At 53.0% G+C, this 16,568-nt stretch overlaps 1 protein-coding gene across 3 annotated transcripts in view; it reads left to right on the top strand.

Moving 5' to 3' along the window:
* The window catches only part of ATG2A (autophagy related 2A), a 59,298-nt gene that overhangs the window by 20,297 nt on the left and 22,433 nt on the right, over positions 1 to 16,568 (top strand). For 2 of the 3 annotated variants that reach the window (XM_084823838.1, XM_084823840.1), the window contains exons 9-23: positions 57 to 199; positions 2,000 to 2,075; positions 3,650 to 3,908; positions 4,357 to 4,507; positions 4,773 to 4,874; positions 5,849 to 6,013; positions 6,145 to 6,382; positions 7,943 to 8,045; positions 8,240 to 8,402; positions 8,991 to 9,133; positions 10,742 to 10,905; positions 11,546 to 11,703; positions 13,902 to 14,052; positions 15,722 to 15,915; positions 16,093 to 16,161. In XM_084823838.1, coding sequence (XP_084679964.1) covers positions 57 to 199; positions 2,000 to 2,075; positions 3,650 to 3,908; positions 4,357 to 4,507; positions 4,773 to 4,874; positions 5,849 to 6,013; positions 6,145 to 6,382; positions 7,943 to 8,045; positions 8,240 to 8,402; positions 8,991 to 9,133; positions 10,742 to 10,905; positions 11,546 to 11,703; positions 13,902 to 14,052; positions 15,722 to 15,915; positions 16,093 to 16,161 — 2,279 coding nt within the window. The remainder of the gene's footprint in view (positions 1 to 56; positions 200 to 1,999; positions 2,076 to 3,649; positions 3,909 to 4,356; positions 4,508 to 4,772; positions 4,875 to 5,848; positions 6,014 to 6,144; positions 6,383 to 7,942; positions 8,046 to 8,239; positions 8,403 to 8,990; positions 9,134 to 10,741; positions 10,906 to 11,545; positions 11,704 to 13,901; positions 14,053 to 15,721; positions 15,916 to 16,092; positions 16,162 to 16,568) is intronic. The other variant, XM_084823839.1, reaches the window with a different exon arrangement.

Below are 16,568 nucleotides of genomic sequence, written 5' to 3' on the forward strand. Positions count from 1 at the left end.
GGGTGCTTTTTCCTCCCTTCTCCCTTCCCCCTTCCCCGCCCCCGATTGCCTTTCAGAGATGTTCTTCTCCATGGCACCCATGACGAGCAGCGTGTCATCTGTGCGCTCCGTCAGCGAACTGTCCGATGTCGACCTCGACTCCTCCACCCACAGTGACCTCAACACCAGCCCTCTGCATGCTGCAGCCTTCGCACCAGGGGTAAGAGCCTTCTCGAGCTTTGGGAGAGGCGTCCCCCATCAGCCGGCCCTGTGGGTTTCGTGCATTTGCACAGAGACGTCAAACTGTATGTCCTCCGAATGTAGTCCCCCACCCCACCTGTGCCCTGACATCAACCACAGGGTAGATTGTGCTAATCAGCTGGAATTCTGGGAATCCCAGGTTTTGGTTCCAGACCAAGGGGCTGTAGCTCAGTGGTAGAGCCCCTGCTTTGCATGCAAAAGGTCCCAGGTTCGATTCCTGGCATCTCCAGGTAGGGCTGGAAAAACTCCTGCCTGAAATTTATTTATTTATTTCATTTAATTTCTGTACTGCCCAATAGCCGAAGCTCTCTGGGCAGTTCACAAAAATTAAAACCAAAAAGCACAGGATAAAACAATATAAAATATAAAAGCATTAAAACCGCAATATAACAATACAACCAGAATAAGACCTAGCAGCAATGCAGAGATTTAAAAAACAGATTTAAAACACCGAAGCAAATAGACTAGGAAGCTAAAATTCCTGGGAGAGTAAAAAGGTCTTCATCTGGTGCCGGAAGGAATACAACGTAGGTGCCAGGCGAACCTCTCTAGGGAGCTCATTCCACAGCCTGGGTGCCACAGCAGCAAAGGCCCTCCTCCTGGTAGCCACCCACCTCACTTCCTTTGGTGAGGGCTCTTGGAGAAGGACCGCTGAGGATGATCTTAGGGTCCAGGCAGGCACATATGGGAGGAGGCAATCCTTCAGATAACCTGGCCCCAAGCCGTTAAGGGCTTTGAATGTTAATACCAGCACTTTGAATCGGGCCTGTCAGCCAGTGCAGCTGGAAAAGCGCTGGCACAATGTGATCTCGTTGGCCAGTCCCTGTTAACAATCTTGCTGCCCTATTTTGGACTAGCTGAAGTTTCCAGACCATTTTCCAAGGCAGCCCCATGTATAACACATTGCAGTAATCCAGACGAGAAGTTATCAGAGCATGGATAACTGTAGCTAGGCTATCTCTGTCCAGATAAGGGTGTAGTTGGTAAACCAGCCTAAGCTGATAAAAAGTGCTCCGTGCCACTGAGTTCACCTGTGACTCAAGTGACAGTCCAAGATCACCCCCAAACCTGTTCCTTTGGGGGATTGCAACCCCCTCCAGAACAGGTTGAATATCACGTAGCTGGGCAGACGAACCACCCACTAACAGTACCTCTGTCTTATCTGGATTGAGTTTCAGCTTATTGGCCCTCATCCAGTCCATTACTGCGCCCAGACACTGATTCAGAAGAGCCACTGCCTCACCTGGGTTTGATGAGAAAGTGCGGTAGAGCTGGGTGTCATCCACGTATTGATGGCACCTCAGCCCACACCTCCAGATAACCTCCCCCAGCCGTTTCATGTAGATGTTAAACAGCATGGGGGATAAAATAGAGCCCTGTGGAACCCCATGGCATAATTGCCATGGCACAGAGCAATAATCCCCCAGCACCACCTTCTGGAATTGGCCATCCGAGTAGGAGTGGAACCAGTGCAGTGCCTCCAACTCCCAACCCAGACAACCCATCCAGAAGGATACCATGATCGATGGTATGAAATCCTGGAGAGTCGCTGCTGCCAGTCAGTGTTGACAGTACTGGGCTAAAAGGACCCATGGTCTGATTCAGTATAAGGCAGCTTCCGATGTTCCTATGTTACCCTGGTCCCCAAGTCCTCTGTCCGCTAATGTCCCATAACCCCACCCCCTTCTCTTTTGTGTAACGCGTCTCCTAGCAGGCTGCTGCTCTGTCCACAGCTCTTCACTCTTCTCTCTCCCCACAGCTGATCCTGAGTAGTCCCAGGCGTTATGGACGGTCCCCCTTCACTGCTACCCTTCCATGCCTCAACAAGATACCAAGTAAGATTTATTTTATTTGTACTACTTTTATACTGCTGAATATCCTAAAAACCTATGAGCGGCTCACAGGACATATGTAACACAGCCTAAAAACTGTGTAAGAAAAATATAAAATAATACGTAATTAATTAATTACGTAAACATTACGACAGAGACAATGGCCTGGTTCACACATCATGCTAACCCATGGTTTATTTAACCATGCCCTGCCCAGGGTTTGTCTGGCAGATGATCAAACAAACCATGGTTTCTTTTTTGAATCCCTGGGTTGTTTGTTTCCCTCCTCCTTTGCCTGCCCACTCCCTGTGTTCCAAATGGCTTTGTGACACTGTAGTACTGACTTGTACAGTGGCTGGTTGTTTTTTTGCCATGTTTGCCTGCTGCCTCTGTAGACCGGAGAAACAACCCACGAACAATCCACAGTTGAGGTTACATGTAACAACAACTCATGGCTTGAACAACCCAGAGTTCACATCCCAGCAACAAACCATAGGTTCTCTTTCTGGGTTGTCCGTGGGTAACAAGCCATGGTTTGTTAGCTCAGTTGCATTCATACATCCCAACAACCCAGAATTCAAGAAACCATACCATGGGTTAACGTTATGTGTGAACCACCTCAATGATTAAATGAAGCAGTGCATAATCCAGTCCCAAGTCAGGGAAAACACATATATGCAGCTCCTTCCTGAAAGCACATGGGGCTGCTTGGCAATCACTTTCCCAGAGGACCTTGGTCTCAACTCTGCCCCTTGGGGCCATTGCCAAAGTCCTTGAGAGAACAACGTGCTTCACACCATCACTGTAGCCCGCCATGGCTTATTTAAGCCATGATCGGTTGTGGCATGGGCTGGCGGCCATTTTGAATATTCAAGCCGTGGTGGGTGAGCCTAGCGGTGGTGAGTTGCTGGCCTGGTGTGTTGGGGCTCAGCCCTCACCTCTGCCTTGTCACTTGTCCTTTGCCACACCTTCCATGGCAGCCATTTTGGGGTGGTGCTTGGGGGAGTTTCTCCAGTTGCCATATGTACCCCCACAGGCCCAAAAAGGTTCCCTGCCCCTGCCCCTGCTGCTCTGTCCAGTCATCCCACTGCTGAGGACTTGACCGTTCTCCACACGGTCTAAGATTGATGGGCACATCCTCGCCTTAGTGAGCTCCTGCAAGTGCCGGATGAGTGAGCAGCTGCTGCTCCCCTAGAGGAATCCCCTTGTTATTTATTGGGAGGTAGAGCACCCTCCATTGGGTGAGGGAGTGGCAGGCAGGAGGATCCCCTGTTTTCTCCAGTCTGTGACTGGAGATAACAAGGGGATTCCTCTCCCCAAGCTCCCAGTATCCCCCAGGCCAGAGGGTGGGGTTTAAGGAGGGGAGCAAGCTGGAAGCTGTCATCCCCCCCCCCCCGCAAGAAGTAAATTAAGGGGGAAGTCTTAATTCCGACTGGCTGCAGCTCCTCAAGCAGAGAGAGGCTAGCCTGGGCTGGATGGTACAAGTTGTCGGACCTGGTAGAAGGCACGTTCCTAGGAGAGGCTGCTGTCAGAGTCCAGGCCTCCCTGTTCAAAGACTTCTTCTCTCTCTCTTTCAGGCAAGACCAGCCACCCCCCACCACCCCCATCTCTCGAGAGCCAGCGTCCTGAAGTGCTGCTGCGGGTGACGATGGGGGGGCTCACGCTGACGCTGCTGCAGCAGTGCCCCGGGCCTGCGTCCCCTGACACCTCCCACCTCCTGCTGGCTCAGCACTTCTTCTCCCACCTTGGGGGCCTGAAGGACTCTGCCTTTGGGGGGCGGGATTTCCAGCCCCTGCGCCAGTGCTTTGAGGAGGCCTGTCCGCGCAGCAACTTCCGGTAGGTGTCAAGAGTGGAAGCCTGGAGCTTGCCAGTCGCCCTCCAGGTTGCTCTGCCCAGGCCTTGGGGTGTTATTTTATGGAAAATCGTTCCTTTCTACCCCTTCGCCGTATTAGATTTCAGGGCATTCTGCAGCAGAAAGCTATTACCAATCCCTGCCCTGCTAAGACAAAAGCGGCAGATAAAGCCTGAAAATAGACGAAACCTTTCTCAGGGATAACCGTTACCATTCAGCCTCATACACCACTGGAATGCGGCCCCTGAAAGCTTCTCCGAAATTGAATTCGGCCCTCGGGCTGAAAGAGGTCCCCCCACCCCCCGGCCCGATTCACAGCCTCCTTGCGAACTGTTGGGGGAACATCTCCATTTCCCAGTCTTCCCCTCTGCCCCAGCGGTGTCTGGTCCTTGCCAGGTTTGCAACCAGCCTGCATCTTTTTCCCTCCTCCAGGCTCACGGGGGCAGCCGTGCAGCTCAGCTGTGAGCACAAGGCCTCGGGGCAGCTCCACATGCTCAGCTGGGACACATCCTTCGGCCTGCTCGAGATTTTGGAGTGCCTGTGGTCAGAGGGCTCCAGGCAGGCGAAGCCAGAGTACACCGAGGTGAGGCCTGACCCTGCTCGCTTTTCTCCCCCCGCCCCTGCTCTCCCCGCCCCCATTTCCCTTTGAGCTTCCTGTCCCAGGCAAACTTTAGACCCCCTGGTGTCCTCTCTGCCTTGGGAATCCTAAAAACACAGGACACTGCATCCACAGGCAGTGTATGTAATACAGGCTGGTTGTATGTAATACCCACCAGATGCATTAAAAGAGGGTACATTTCACTGGTGGGCCTCTGTTCTAAGCTCGTTTTGCTTCTTCCCTTCCCCAGTTGCTGGTCTTTGCCACCCCCAGTGCCTTTCCATACAGCCAATTGCCTCGACCCTGTGCCCGTCTCCGCTGCAAGCACACGGAGAAGGTGCCATCCTCCAAGGTTAGTGTGGCAGCAGATGGGTGGCTCGTTGTATGCGCCAGGAGCAGACCGGCCTGTGAACGGGTCTCTGACGTGCTTGTGGGCACCCAATTTTTTTAAAAAATATTATTTTTTAGTTATACATACATGGATTTCTTTGAAATGCATACAACTTTCTAACTATTATACATGGGCTTCAACAAAAGTGGACCAAATATCGAAATAGGTATCCATTTGAAGGTGGTGTCTATATGCCACCCATTCAAACGTTGAAAGCGTTGTAAGGTCCTCAGTCCGTTACATTATAGGGGGTGAGCGTTCAGCCTTCCCATTTTGTAATATCAGTCTTTTAGCTGTTGAAAGGGTGCAGAGAACCTGTTTGTGCTGGCTGTTTGTTAATTTCCATGAAGCAGGTAAATAATTTAAAGGAGCGTGTACGTCAGTGGATATTAAAGACTGTTCCAGAGCAAAATTTATCTGTGTAATAACATCCTCCACAAAAGAAGCAACTATTGGACTTTGCCAAACCATATGGTTAAAAGAAGGGTTAGCTGAATTAGACAATCTTTTATTAAAGAGGCATTGCGATGTCCAGTAGACATGAAACATTTTTTTTAAATACCAGCATCTTGTAGCTTCGCACTCTTCCTGCCAGTAGCTGAGCCTTGAGAGAGGCATTTTAACCTTTTAGAAGGGGGGAGGGGGAATGGCATAAAAGCCAGGAAAACACCAAATGATTGGGGGTTGGAGGAAGGGGGCGTGGCCAGGGAAAGGGGCATGGCCATCTGGGGAAACCCAGTGGGCCAAATTTGGCCCCTGGGCCTGAGATCCCACACCCCTGGGCCTGAGATCCCACACCCCTGGTCTAACCCTAATGTAAAAAATGGGGTAGCAAGGCTGTGTTTTTAGTGGAAGTTTTAGGTGGGGGTGCGTGGGGCAGGGTGTGTGTGGCCTGACTCCAGTGTGACACCTGCCGACTGTTGATGTCCCTGCAGAGCCGCCTTGCCAAGGCCACCACCAAGCAGACTGTGGAGCTGGCGGCAGAGCTGGCGGAGTTCTGCTCCGACGTGGACCTGGCAATGCTCGACCGGCTCTGCTCCCTGCTGCACTGTGCCACCGCATCCTCCCCGCCAGCCTGGCCTCCTCCTGAGGCGCACTTGGTAAGTCGGGGGCGCAGCAGACTGTGGCCATGGCGCATGCCCCCCCGCGCCCACTCGGCTCCACGCCCCAGAGAAAGCGCCTCCTTACCGTTTCTCTCTTTTCCTTTCCCTTCCTCCTTGCTGGGCGCCAGGCAGATTCGCCCCCTGCTGCCCAGTGGCAGGCAGGCATGCGGCTGGCGGCGCCCAAGGCCACCCTGCGGCTGCAGTTCCCCATTCCGGACCTGCGCCCGTGGCCCGAGCGGCGGCCCTGGGGCGAGAAGGCGGTGCGCAAGGAGAGCTTGCGCCTGGACCTCGCCGGCGCTGAGATGCGTACAGAGCTCGGCCCGGCAGGGCTCAGCCACCTGGAGGTCACCTTCAGCGACCTGCATGGTAAGGAAGCGCGTGAGCTTTAACTTTATTAAGGTTGCTGTTTTTCATGAACTGGGCGGCAGGCTGCAAAGCCAAGTTCTGCCCTCCAGCGCCACCTTTATTTGGGTTCAGAGGAATGTTTTTCTGTTCTGGAGCTCAGACCCCCCCTTCTCCCTCATCCTTAGGTTCATGGGCAAGTTTCTTTTCTTTGCGCCTCACTGGTTTGCCTTCTGGGGAAGAGTATTAAGAACTTCAGAAGAGCCCTGCTGGGTCAGACCAAGGGCCCACGCAGTCCAGCCTTCTGTTCTCACCAGCTGCCCACGAGAAGCCCACAGGAAACCCACAAGCAGGACACGAGTGCAACAGCACCCTCCCACCCATGTTCCCCAGCAACTGGTGTACACAGGCATCCTGCCTCCGATACTGGAGGTAGCACAGAGCCATCAGGACTAGTAGCCATTGATAGCCTTCTCCTCCAGGAATTTGTCTGACCCGCTTTTAAAGCCATCCAAATTGGTGGCCATCACTACGTCCTGTGGTAGCAAATTCCATAGTTCAAATATGCGCTGTGTGAAGAAGCCCTTGCTTTTTATCTCTCCTGAATCTCCCACCCATCAGCTTCATGGGGTGACCCCCTTGGGTTCTAGTATTTTGAGAGAGGGAGAAGAATGCTCCACTCTCTACATTCTCCACACTAGGCATAATTTTGTACTCCTCTATCATGTTTCCCCTTACTCACCTTTTCTGGGACAAGCTAAGCAGTCCCAGCTGTTGTCACCTTCCCTCATAGGGGGGTTGCTCCAGCCCCTGGATCAGTTTAGTTGCCCTTTTCTGTTTCTTGAGTTTTGTAACCAGTCATGCCCACCATGGCAGCCGTTTTATGAATGAGCAACTCCCCCCTTCCCATGGCAGCCATTTTGTGACAGTGCCCCCTGAGCAATGTTCTAGATTCTGTCTTCATTCATATGCAGAAATTGATGATTAATAAATTCATAATCTCAGCTAAAAACGTGCGGGCTAGATATTGGAAGTTTTCTGGCTCTCCCTCAATACATGAATGACTGATGAAGTGTTTGGACACAGCACAAATGGCTAAACAGACGGAGGGGGAAATTTACACATAATTAATATTGCAGATAGATAGAATATTTTTATTTTGGATTGGTACAGTAATTGTGGCCATAAAAGCAAAATTCTATTCAGCCTTTTGACGTAATTAGAAGTGGATGTCAATTCTGATTCTTTTTTCCTTTTGTAATGTATTTGACTGTTTTTGTATTGGATTCAGTTCAATGATTACCTTTAAAAAGGGGGGGGAGTGGAAAAAGCACGGTCTCAGGATCACTCAAAAGCTGTCTGGAATGAAAAAAGTCTTTAGGGTTCTCCTAAAAACCTGTAGAGAGGGTACCATACATATTGCCCTGGGAAGAGAGTTCCAAAGTGACAGGGCCACCACAGAAAAGGTCCCGTCCTCGGCAGTTGCCAGCCTAATAACTCTTTGCTGAAGGACTGGAGAGCAGGGCCTCCAAAGCTGATTGCAAGGCTTGGGACAGCTTGATCTAAGATCCACACCCCCTACAGGTGTGTACGAAGATGGTGAGAAGCTCTCAGTGCCCTGCTTCCGGGTTGGCAAAGCCCCTGACCTGTCAGCCAAAGGAGTAGGGAAGAAGTATGCCCTCCCCAAGTAAGTCTGGCTTCCACACCTCACTTTATAGCAGCAGCAGCAGCAGCCAGGATGGCTTTGGGTGTCGCTTCAGCTGCCGTGGACAGGGCCAGGGGTGCCTGCCCTCAGGCCCATGATTTGGGTTGCTGCTTTGTGGGGCGAGCGGTTGTGCAAGCTTCAGGCCCTCTTGTCTAGCGCTGTCCTCTCCTCGGCAGAATTGATCTGACTGTCCGGCCTCGGGTGAGTGATACCCAGTGGGACGCGGCCCTGGCCAAGCCTGAGGAAATGGAGCTTTCCATGGCAGAAAGCCCCTGCGAGCTGAAGCAGCCGGAGTCTTCGCCCTTCTCATCCAAGCGGACCATGTATGAGACAGAGGAGGTGAGAGGCGTCGCAGGGGCTGGCAGAGTGTGTGTGTGTGTGTGTGTGATGTCGGTCAGCTATTGGGGGAGCAGCTGTGCTTCATGTCATAGGAACATAGAACATCAGAAGCTGCCTTATACGGAGTCAGACTCTCCATCTGGCCCAGTGTTGTTGACACTGAGTGGCAGCAGTGGCTCTCCAGGGTTTCAGGCACGACCCTTACCCAGCCCTACCTGAAGATGCTGACAATCGAACCCAGGACCTTTGCATGCAAAGCAGGGGCTCTACCACTCAGCTGCATAGGAGTATCGTAAGCTGCCTTATCCCGAGTAAGACCCTGGGTCCATTTAACCGAGTATTGTCAACACTGGCAGGCAGCAGCGGCTCTCCAGGATTTCGGGCAGGGATTTTTCCTGCCTTTTCTGGAGATGGCGGGGATTGAACCTGGGGTTTTCTGCATGTGAAGCAGGGACTCTACCACTGAGCCACAGCCACTCATCAGCTGCTCCCTCCTGGATTTAGCCCTGCTCTCCAAGCAGCCTCAGGTGACCTTCCTTGTCAGCTTCTGATCTGTCCTTGCTCTCCCCCCCGCCCCTTCCCTTATAGATGGTAATCCCTGGAGATCCCGAGGAGATGGCAGAGTTCCAGTCCCAGACCCTGGAAGCCTCCCAGTACTCCCTGGAGCTGAGCTTCCCCATCATGCATATCTTCCTCCCCAGCAAAGAGTTCTATGAGAGCATCTACAACAGGTCAGAGTCCCACGCGCTGCGAGGTGGGTGGGTGGTGGAATCCTGGTCAGCAGGAGCCGCTGAACACCACTGGGCAAGGTGTGTGTCCAGCCTGCGGCTCTTCCACCAAACCCTCGTGCCCAGACATTTCCCTCTTGGGAGCAGAGAGTGGCTGCCCTCCACCAGGTCAGGCTTCTTGTCCGTTTTGCCCTGGGTTGTGTGTTCTAGTCGGCAGCGGCCCTCTAGAATCTCAGGCAGAGAAGAGGTCTTCCCATCAAGTGCTGCCGGTCCTGCTCTAGACTGAGTCCTGGCTCTTTGCAAAGCAAGGACAGGGAGGTATACAATTGAGTGGTCAATTTAGGCAGCAAAGAGTCAAGCGCAGCGGTTTCAGTCCAGTGGGGTTGAGGCTAAGGCAGGAGTGGTCAAGATAGCAGGCAGAGGTCAAAACACGGTTAGGCAGTCAGATTACACAGCCCAGAAGCTGGGTCAAGAAATAGTTCAAGGGCCAATAACACGGAGCATCAATCACAAGGCAAGGGAGCAGGCAGAGGGGTTGTTTCTAGCCGCTCTCCAGTTACTGGGGGGGGGGGGCGGAGGGGGGGGCTGATGTAGTTTGAGCTACTAGAGCCTCACCCAGTGCTCAGCTGCATCGCATCAGAGGCTTGTCAGATGTCCTCCTTGTGAGCGGAGCCCGACTCATGAGTAGTCCTCTTCAGGAAACGAGCACTCCTTTCCCTGGCCACCCTCCTATCGTGGATCTTAAGACGCTGGCGTTCTTGGGAGCCAGCGTCTCCCTCTGCCTCAGAAGCTGAACTCTCAGCCTCTGTAGGAGGCAGATTCAAAGGCATCATGGTCCTGGACTGTCTTGGCTAGTGCCAGGGTCTCCTGAGGCCCCAACTGGCTTTGAAGATGACTCCAGTAGCAGCAGGACACCTGGGACCATGACACGGCCTTATCCTATCTCAGGGGTCCCCAGCATGATGCTCACCTTCTTCGGCGCCGACTACGCTCCCTGCCCCTCCTGATTTTGAAGTTCTTGGGCAAATTACTTTTCTTTTCACCTCACCAGTGTGCCTTTTGGGAAATGGGTGTTTTGAGACTAGCAGTGCCCACCATGGCAGCCGTTTTGTGATTGGGAAGGGCCCCACCATGGTGGCCATTTTGTGAGAGTGCCCACAGCACTGTCTCAAAATTCCAAATGGATCCATTGGCCCAAAAAGGTTGTGCATCCCTGTTCAAACTGGGGATGCCGGGGATTGAACCCGGGACCTTCTGTAGGCAAAGCAGGGGCTCCATCAGTGAATTATAGCTCCTCTCTAAACTCTCTGTGACTGGACAGGTGAAAAAAGCTCATGAGGGAAGTAAGCTGTCGAATTTCCCTCCCATCCAACTTTCTTGGAAGAGATGCATTTGTTGAGAACACTTTAAAGCAGTTTGCAAGACACCTTGGACTGCCGGGGTGTGTAGCCTTCCAGATGTTGTTGGACTCCAGCATGGTAGGGGGATGGAGGGATGAGAAGGAGTTGCGTCAAGGAGGTTTTTCACACGCCTCCAGGTAGTTTGGGGCACCGAGGGTAGAGCCTGGGATGGGGAAAGCAGGGTGAGTTCACCATCTCTTCCTCCTTCTAGGATCAACAACGACCTCTTGATGTGGGAGCCCTTCAGCCCACCTCCCAGCCCCATTCAGCCTCTGGGGGGTGCAGGCTCAAGGACGAGCTCCTTGGCCAGTGAAGGGCCCACGTCCATCTGCTGGCAGGAGAACTTCAAGATGTGCAAATCGGCCTTTAAACTGGGTAAGTGGTGGTGCTCCCATTCTGGGCTGGGGCGTCCCAGGATCTTGGTTAGGGAAGTGCATGCAAGCAGAACTCGGGCTCAGAGTTCTTCAAATTCCACATGGAAGCTCGTTCTGACTCCTATCTGTATCAGATTGCAAGGTTTGTTTTTTTTCACGTGAAAATCCGAGCGTATTTCGTACATATTTTTCCAAATGTGCTCCTCAGTTGTGCACATCTTTGAAATGTGTGCATCCTTTTCCCATTGATGAAAGTGTGTTTGTATGCATTTTTCAAAAACATGCATTTTTCATGCGCGTTTTCCAAATGCACGCATGCTGTCGAATACTTTTTGGGGAGGGGGTCCGCCAATCACTTTGCAAGCTCGGAAATACGTTTGAGCCTGCATCCGGTCTAGGAGGTACAAACTGGATAAATCCTGATAAAAAATGAACTGGATCAAATTTCTCCTGTGTTCCTAGTCTTGCTTTGCACCATCCCACATAAGGGACCGCTCTTGGTGTCACAGCTGGTGCCGTCTTTCAGCCTTACTGAGCGTGGCTTTATGATCTGTCCTGGCTTGGAGGGGGAGTTGCAGGAGCCAGGATTTGTGGAGCTTCTGGGGTGTACCAAAATGCTGCTCTCTTGCCCACTCCCCCAGATTCAGACTCCGAGGAAGAGGATTCTCACTTCTACTCGGTGGATGAGGCAGCTGCGCAACGGAAGAATGGGGAGCAGAGGAGCTCCTTTCCCCAGAGCTGCATATCCGTTGTGCTCTGCGTGGGGAAGGGACGGGTCACAGCTCTGTGTGCTGCCAAGGTAATAGGTGCAGGGGCTCGGGATGGAGGTGGGGGCGGATGGTGTTGCCTGCATCCCCGCAACTGACCACTAATATGGCCCAGGGATGGAAGGTCTTAGTAGAATTTCTAGCCCTCGTGTTTTCTGGGGAGGGGGACAGGATGTTTATTCCCCAGCGTAAGCTGATTCAGCAATGTCAATTCAGCACCTCTAAGCAAATGTGGGAACAATTTTGTGGCAACAAGGGAGAGGGCCTTTTTGGTGGTGGCTCCCCATTTATACAACAATCTCCCATCTCCCTGCCAAGGCCTGCCTGGTGCCAACGTTGTCTTCTTTTCAGTGCCAGGTTAAAACTGCCCTCTTCTCTCAGGCATGTGGCAGCGTATGATGGGTCTCTTGATTGTCTCTGGCCACCTGTTTTAAACTGTTTTAGATATATGTTGTTGTTGTGTGCACCATTTGTTTTATGTCATTGTCTTTATATTTTATATAATGTATTTTAATGTTTTTTTACTTTTGTGAACTGCCCAGAGAGCTTTGGCTATGGGGTGGTTTAGAAATATAATACATGAAATGAAAAATGAAACGAAATGTTCTTCTTTGACCCGAAAATGTGGCAGCTTGTAACTTTACCGGGCACTGCCCTGCTCTCCGTACTATGGAGAAAGCAGTGGCGTGGGGGTCTTCCCAGAGCTGGCCTGGCGTCCTCTCAGTGGGCCTGCCAAAGATTGGGTGCTCGATCCTCAGACCAGCCAGTAGGCATGGATCCAGGCCTTTTCAGTGGAGAGGCGGAGTTCCTCTCTCTGTCAGGAGCTGCTGGGGATTGAACCGGGAGACTTTGGACCTGTGCGTGGCACTGCCTGTTTCAGCGTTTGTCTAGGCCGGCCTTCCCAACATGGTGTCCTTCAGTCGTGTGGGACTAGGGCAGCTCCCAGTGGCATGAAGGGCAGCTCTGTCTCTCTTTCTCTCTCTTTGCTTTTGCAGTGCAGCAGCTGCTGTGATCTGGGCTATCAGAGGAGGCTTCGGGGGTGGGGAGCTGGGAGACCCGCTGCTCGAGGGCTGCAAGGTGGTTGAGGGGCAAGGGCGAGGGAACCGCATGGGCTATCAGCCAGTTAGCTGCGGCAGAGGAGAGCCCAAGGGACAAAGACCGACGTGATTGGCTAGCTGCTGTGGTGCACTGCGCAGCTGCCAGAGGCGGAGGGAAATGTGAACGCCCCGGTGAGAGGGAGCGCAAGGGGGCGATTTTGCAGCCCTTCGAGTGCTGCGCTCTCTGTCACAAGAAGATCCATCTTGAACCCAGGACCGAGTGAGCCTGTTGGGATTTGCCTGCCTGGTGACTGACTGGCAGAGGCCTCGCTTGGATGACATGATGGGAGATGGGGTTTGAGAGTCCCCGAAGTGCCTCCAGCCCTGTCTGGTATGCAGCATCGCCACTCATGAGGGGCGGGGGAACACATCCCCACCCCCTGGCCTGGGAAAGGCTCTCAGGTGGCCTCGGAGGCAGTGCCTGGAGCCAAAGTGGCTCCTGCTTGAAAAATAGTGAGCTGTAGGAAGTTGTCATCTCACACATCCAGAGGGCAGTTAGAAATGGGCAATGACACTTACTAAATAGTTGTTTGGGCCAGCAGGAGGCGATGGTTATCAGAATCTTTCTGTCCTTGCTGACTAATCCTCTCTCTGGTAAATAAGGGGTGAACTTGCTTAACTGTTCTTTAATTGCCCTTTTCCTGCTGCTGTATCTTGACCACTTCCCTTCTTATCTCCCCGCCTCCTCTTTTTTTCTCTCCTCCGTCTGCAATGAGGTGCAGTTTTATTTTCCAGCAGCTGAGATGACTATGTATGTTTCCTTTCTTTTTTTAATTTGACTAAGGTTTTTTATCCTCCTCCTTTTTCACCTCGGCTCTACGTCTTAACAGACTGTTTCTTGCAACTGCTGTCTGCAAATTTATCACACTATTCCCAGTTTTCCCACAGGCAGCGGGTTGGAGAAGGCTTGCCCCAGGCAGTTGAGCATCTTTAGGCCCTGGACTGATCCCCCCCATCCAGGGGCTTCCACTTCAGCCTTTGCCAGTCTTCCTGAGCCCTGGCCAGTCCTTGTGCATCTTCTCCTGCCTCCTGACTTCTTCCCTCAGTCCTGCTTCTCGACTCCCCTGGGGCTGCTGCTCCTTGGCCCAGTCTTGGCGTTGTCTCTGAATGGGGCTCTCTCTTTGCCCGCACAGGGTGAGGGGGGCAAGAAGCTGGAGGGCTCCCACGGGGAGCTGGTCTTGGACGTGGAGGGCGGCAGCCTCTTCAGCGTCTCGCAGTACAAGGGCCGTGAGGACCTGGGCTACTTTTGCGTTGAGGCTGAGAAGGTGGCGCTCTACCACAAAGGTGTGGCTCTGTTTGTGGGGCTCTGATGGGTGGGGGTCCCGCTGCGTTGTTCTCAAGGGCGCCAGACATGTGAAGGGATGAGTTCCTACCTGTGGCTGCTAGACCAGGTCGGAAGCTCTCCAAGCACTTGTGTCAGCAACTGTAGAAGGTTCCAGTTTCAGAAGCAGCTCTCTCTAACCGCTGGCTGGGAGAGGAGAGTCTGACCTGGTTTGCACGACCACTGTGGCTTAAACAAGCTGCGGAGGTTTGTTTAAGCCATGGTGTGTGACGGCAGCCATTTGCCGAATGACTGGTACTTGTTGTGTCATCCGAACCTGGTCAGCCTGGCTTGTTGGAGGGGGAAACAACCCTCAAATAGCCCAACAGCAGCCCATGGGTTATTTGATGCTTGTTTCTCCCTCCAACAAGCCAGGCCACCCGGGTTCGCATGACAGGACAACCGGCATCTGCGTGGTGATTGTTCAAATTGTGCCCTCCCCACGCCCCCAGGCTTAAGCCACTGTGGCTTCTTTAAGCTGTGGTGATCATGTGAACCAGCTGCGTGTGTGTGTGTGCGTGCGTGTGTGTGCCTGTGGGGTGGCTGTTCACCTGACATGCTCACCCACACTCAGTGGTTGAGTGTGGGTTGTTTTGAACCATGGGTTGTTTGTTGGACCGTGGGTTAGCGTGTTCTCTGAACGCAGCCAGGGTGGCTTCTTAACCATGCAGCATGGCTAGTTTTTCTTGAACAAGCCACCTTGAGAACCCGTGGTTTGTTGTTGGGTTGTTCATGGTGGTTAACGAGCCGTGCTGCATGGTTAATAAGCCACCCTGCGGAGAATGGCATGGGTTCAGACAACATGCTAACGCACGGTTCAGAACAACCCACACTCAACCACTGAGTGTGGGTCAGTATGCTGTGTGAACAGCCCCTGTGTGTCTGTGTGTGCGTATGCCTGTGTGTGTCCGTCTTTCTGTGTGTGTGTGCTCGCGCGCGCGTGTGCATATTTTCTTGAAATGTTGTGGTGAGAAAATGGCCCACAGCAAATGGAGGATACTCGCCCTTTCCCCCACCTCCATTTTATGTGATCTGCCCCTGATAATGCCTCTGTTCTCCTTACCCAATTTAAGGATGGATTCAGATGAAGAGTGATGTGTCTGTGTGGGTATGCACTTGGGTGGGTGGCTGTGCTTTTGTTCATGCACGTGGGGACTCTTCCGTGTGTGTGTGTGTGTGTGTGTGTGAGAGAGAGAGAGAGAGTGAATGCTGCAGTGTGGTGCAAGGGTCGTTCCCCATCTCCTGGACCCCATTTGCAATGCGGAGGGGCCGGAGGTCAGGTTGTCCTTGCCTGTAGCTGTGACGTTTTTGTCCCTTCTAGAATGGGCACCCTTCCAAGAGCTCCCACGCCCCCAGTTTGGGGGCTCTGCCTCCTTAAAGGTCTTGTCTGAGTACACCTTGAGATGCATGCAGGTGGCCTGACCCGTTCAGGTCAGGGGATGTTGCGGGGGGAGTGGGGGAGAGGGGAAGGGTGCTATAAATAGATAGAATAGATTGACTGATTGATAAACTGGATAGATCGATAGATTGGATAGGATAGATAGGAGAAGGCAGGGGGGTGCTCAGTGACCAGGAGAAGGTCACAGATCTCTGCCAGATATTGACCTCGGATGGCCTCCATTCTCCCTGCAGCTGTGGTGGAAGACTACCTCAGTGTGGAGCACCTGGAGATCCCCAGCTTCTTGCCTCCTGAGGGGCTGCACCCCACCATCTATGCCTCCCAGGAGGGCACCATCAGCTGGCCCTCGGGGGCCAAGAAGGATGGCCCCCTGAAGATGCTTTCCCTGGCAATTCAGATCGACCTGGATTTGGAGAAGAACATCAAGGTATCTTCATAGGCCGTTGGCTCAACCTTCCCTGAGGATCAGGAGAAAGGGCCCTTTGGGCTGTTGGTGGGTGGGGCCGCCTACAGAATTTTGCTCCCACAGCCTGTGGCTTGGCTCTGGGGGAGATTTATTTATTTATTTATTGCCTTTACACCCCGCCTTTTTTCCTCCTGCAAGGAACCCAAGGCGGCTTACATTATCATCCTCCTCCTCTCCATGTTATCCTCACAACAACAACCCTGTGAGGTGGGCTGGGCTGAGAGTCCGTGACCGGCCCAGAGTCGCCCAGTGAGCCTCCATGGCCGAGCGGGGACTAGCACCCGGATCTCCCGGCTCCCAGTCCAGCGCTCTCGCCACGGCGCCACGCTGGCTCTCAGGTGTAGCGGCAAGATTCCCTTGTTAATTTGCCCCACCTTCTAGGGCAAGTGCTCACAAGCAGGATGTGAGTCGGGAGAGGGGGCCTCCTGACCCCGGAGGCAGCGGAGTGCAGTGATGGAAACAGCTGTCTTCTCTCCCCCTCGGACCCGCACGCACGCACACACCCCAGAGCGCCCCGAGACAGCTTGCCAGCCTCAGGAGATCAGTACGCACTGCCCGCACAACTGAGGATGCTGTCACATGAACCAAGGCGAAGAGGCCTTTGGGGTATAGTG

The sequence above is a fragment of the Heloderma suspectum genome, chromosome 17, assembly GCF_057233095.1.
Source record: "Heloderma suspectum isolate Gila_16-S chromosome 17, 16-S_ref, whole genome shotgun sequence".
In the NCBI taxonomy this organism is placed as follows: Eukaryota; Metazoa; Chordata; class Lepidosauria; order Squamata; family Helodermatidae; genus Heloderma; species Heloderma suspectum.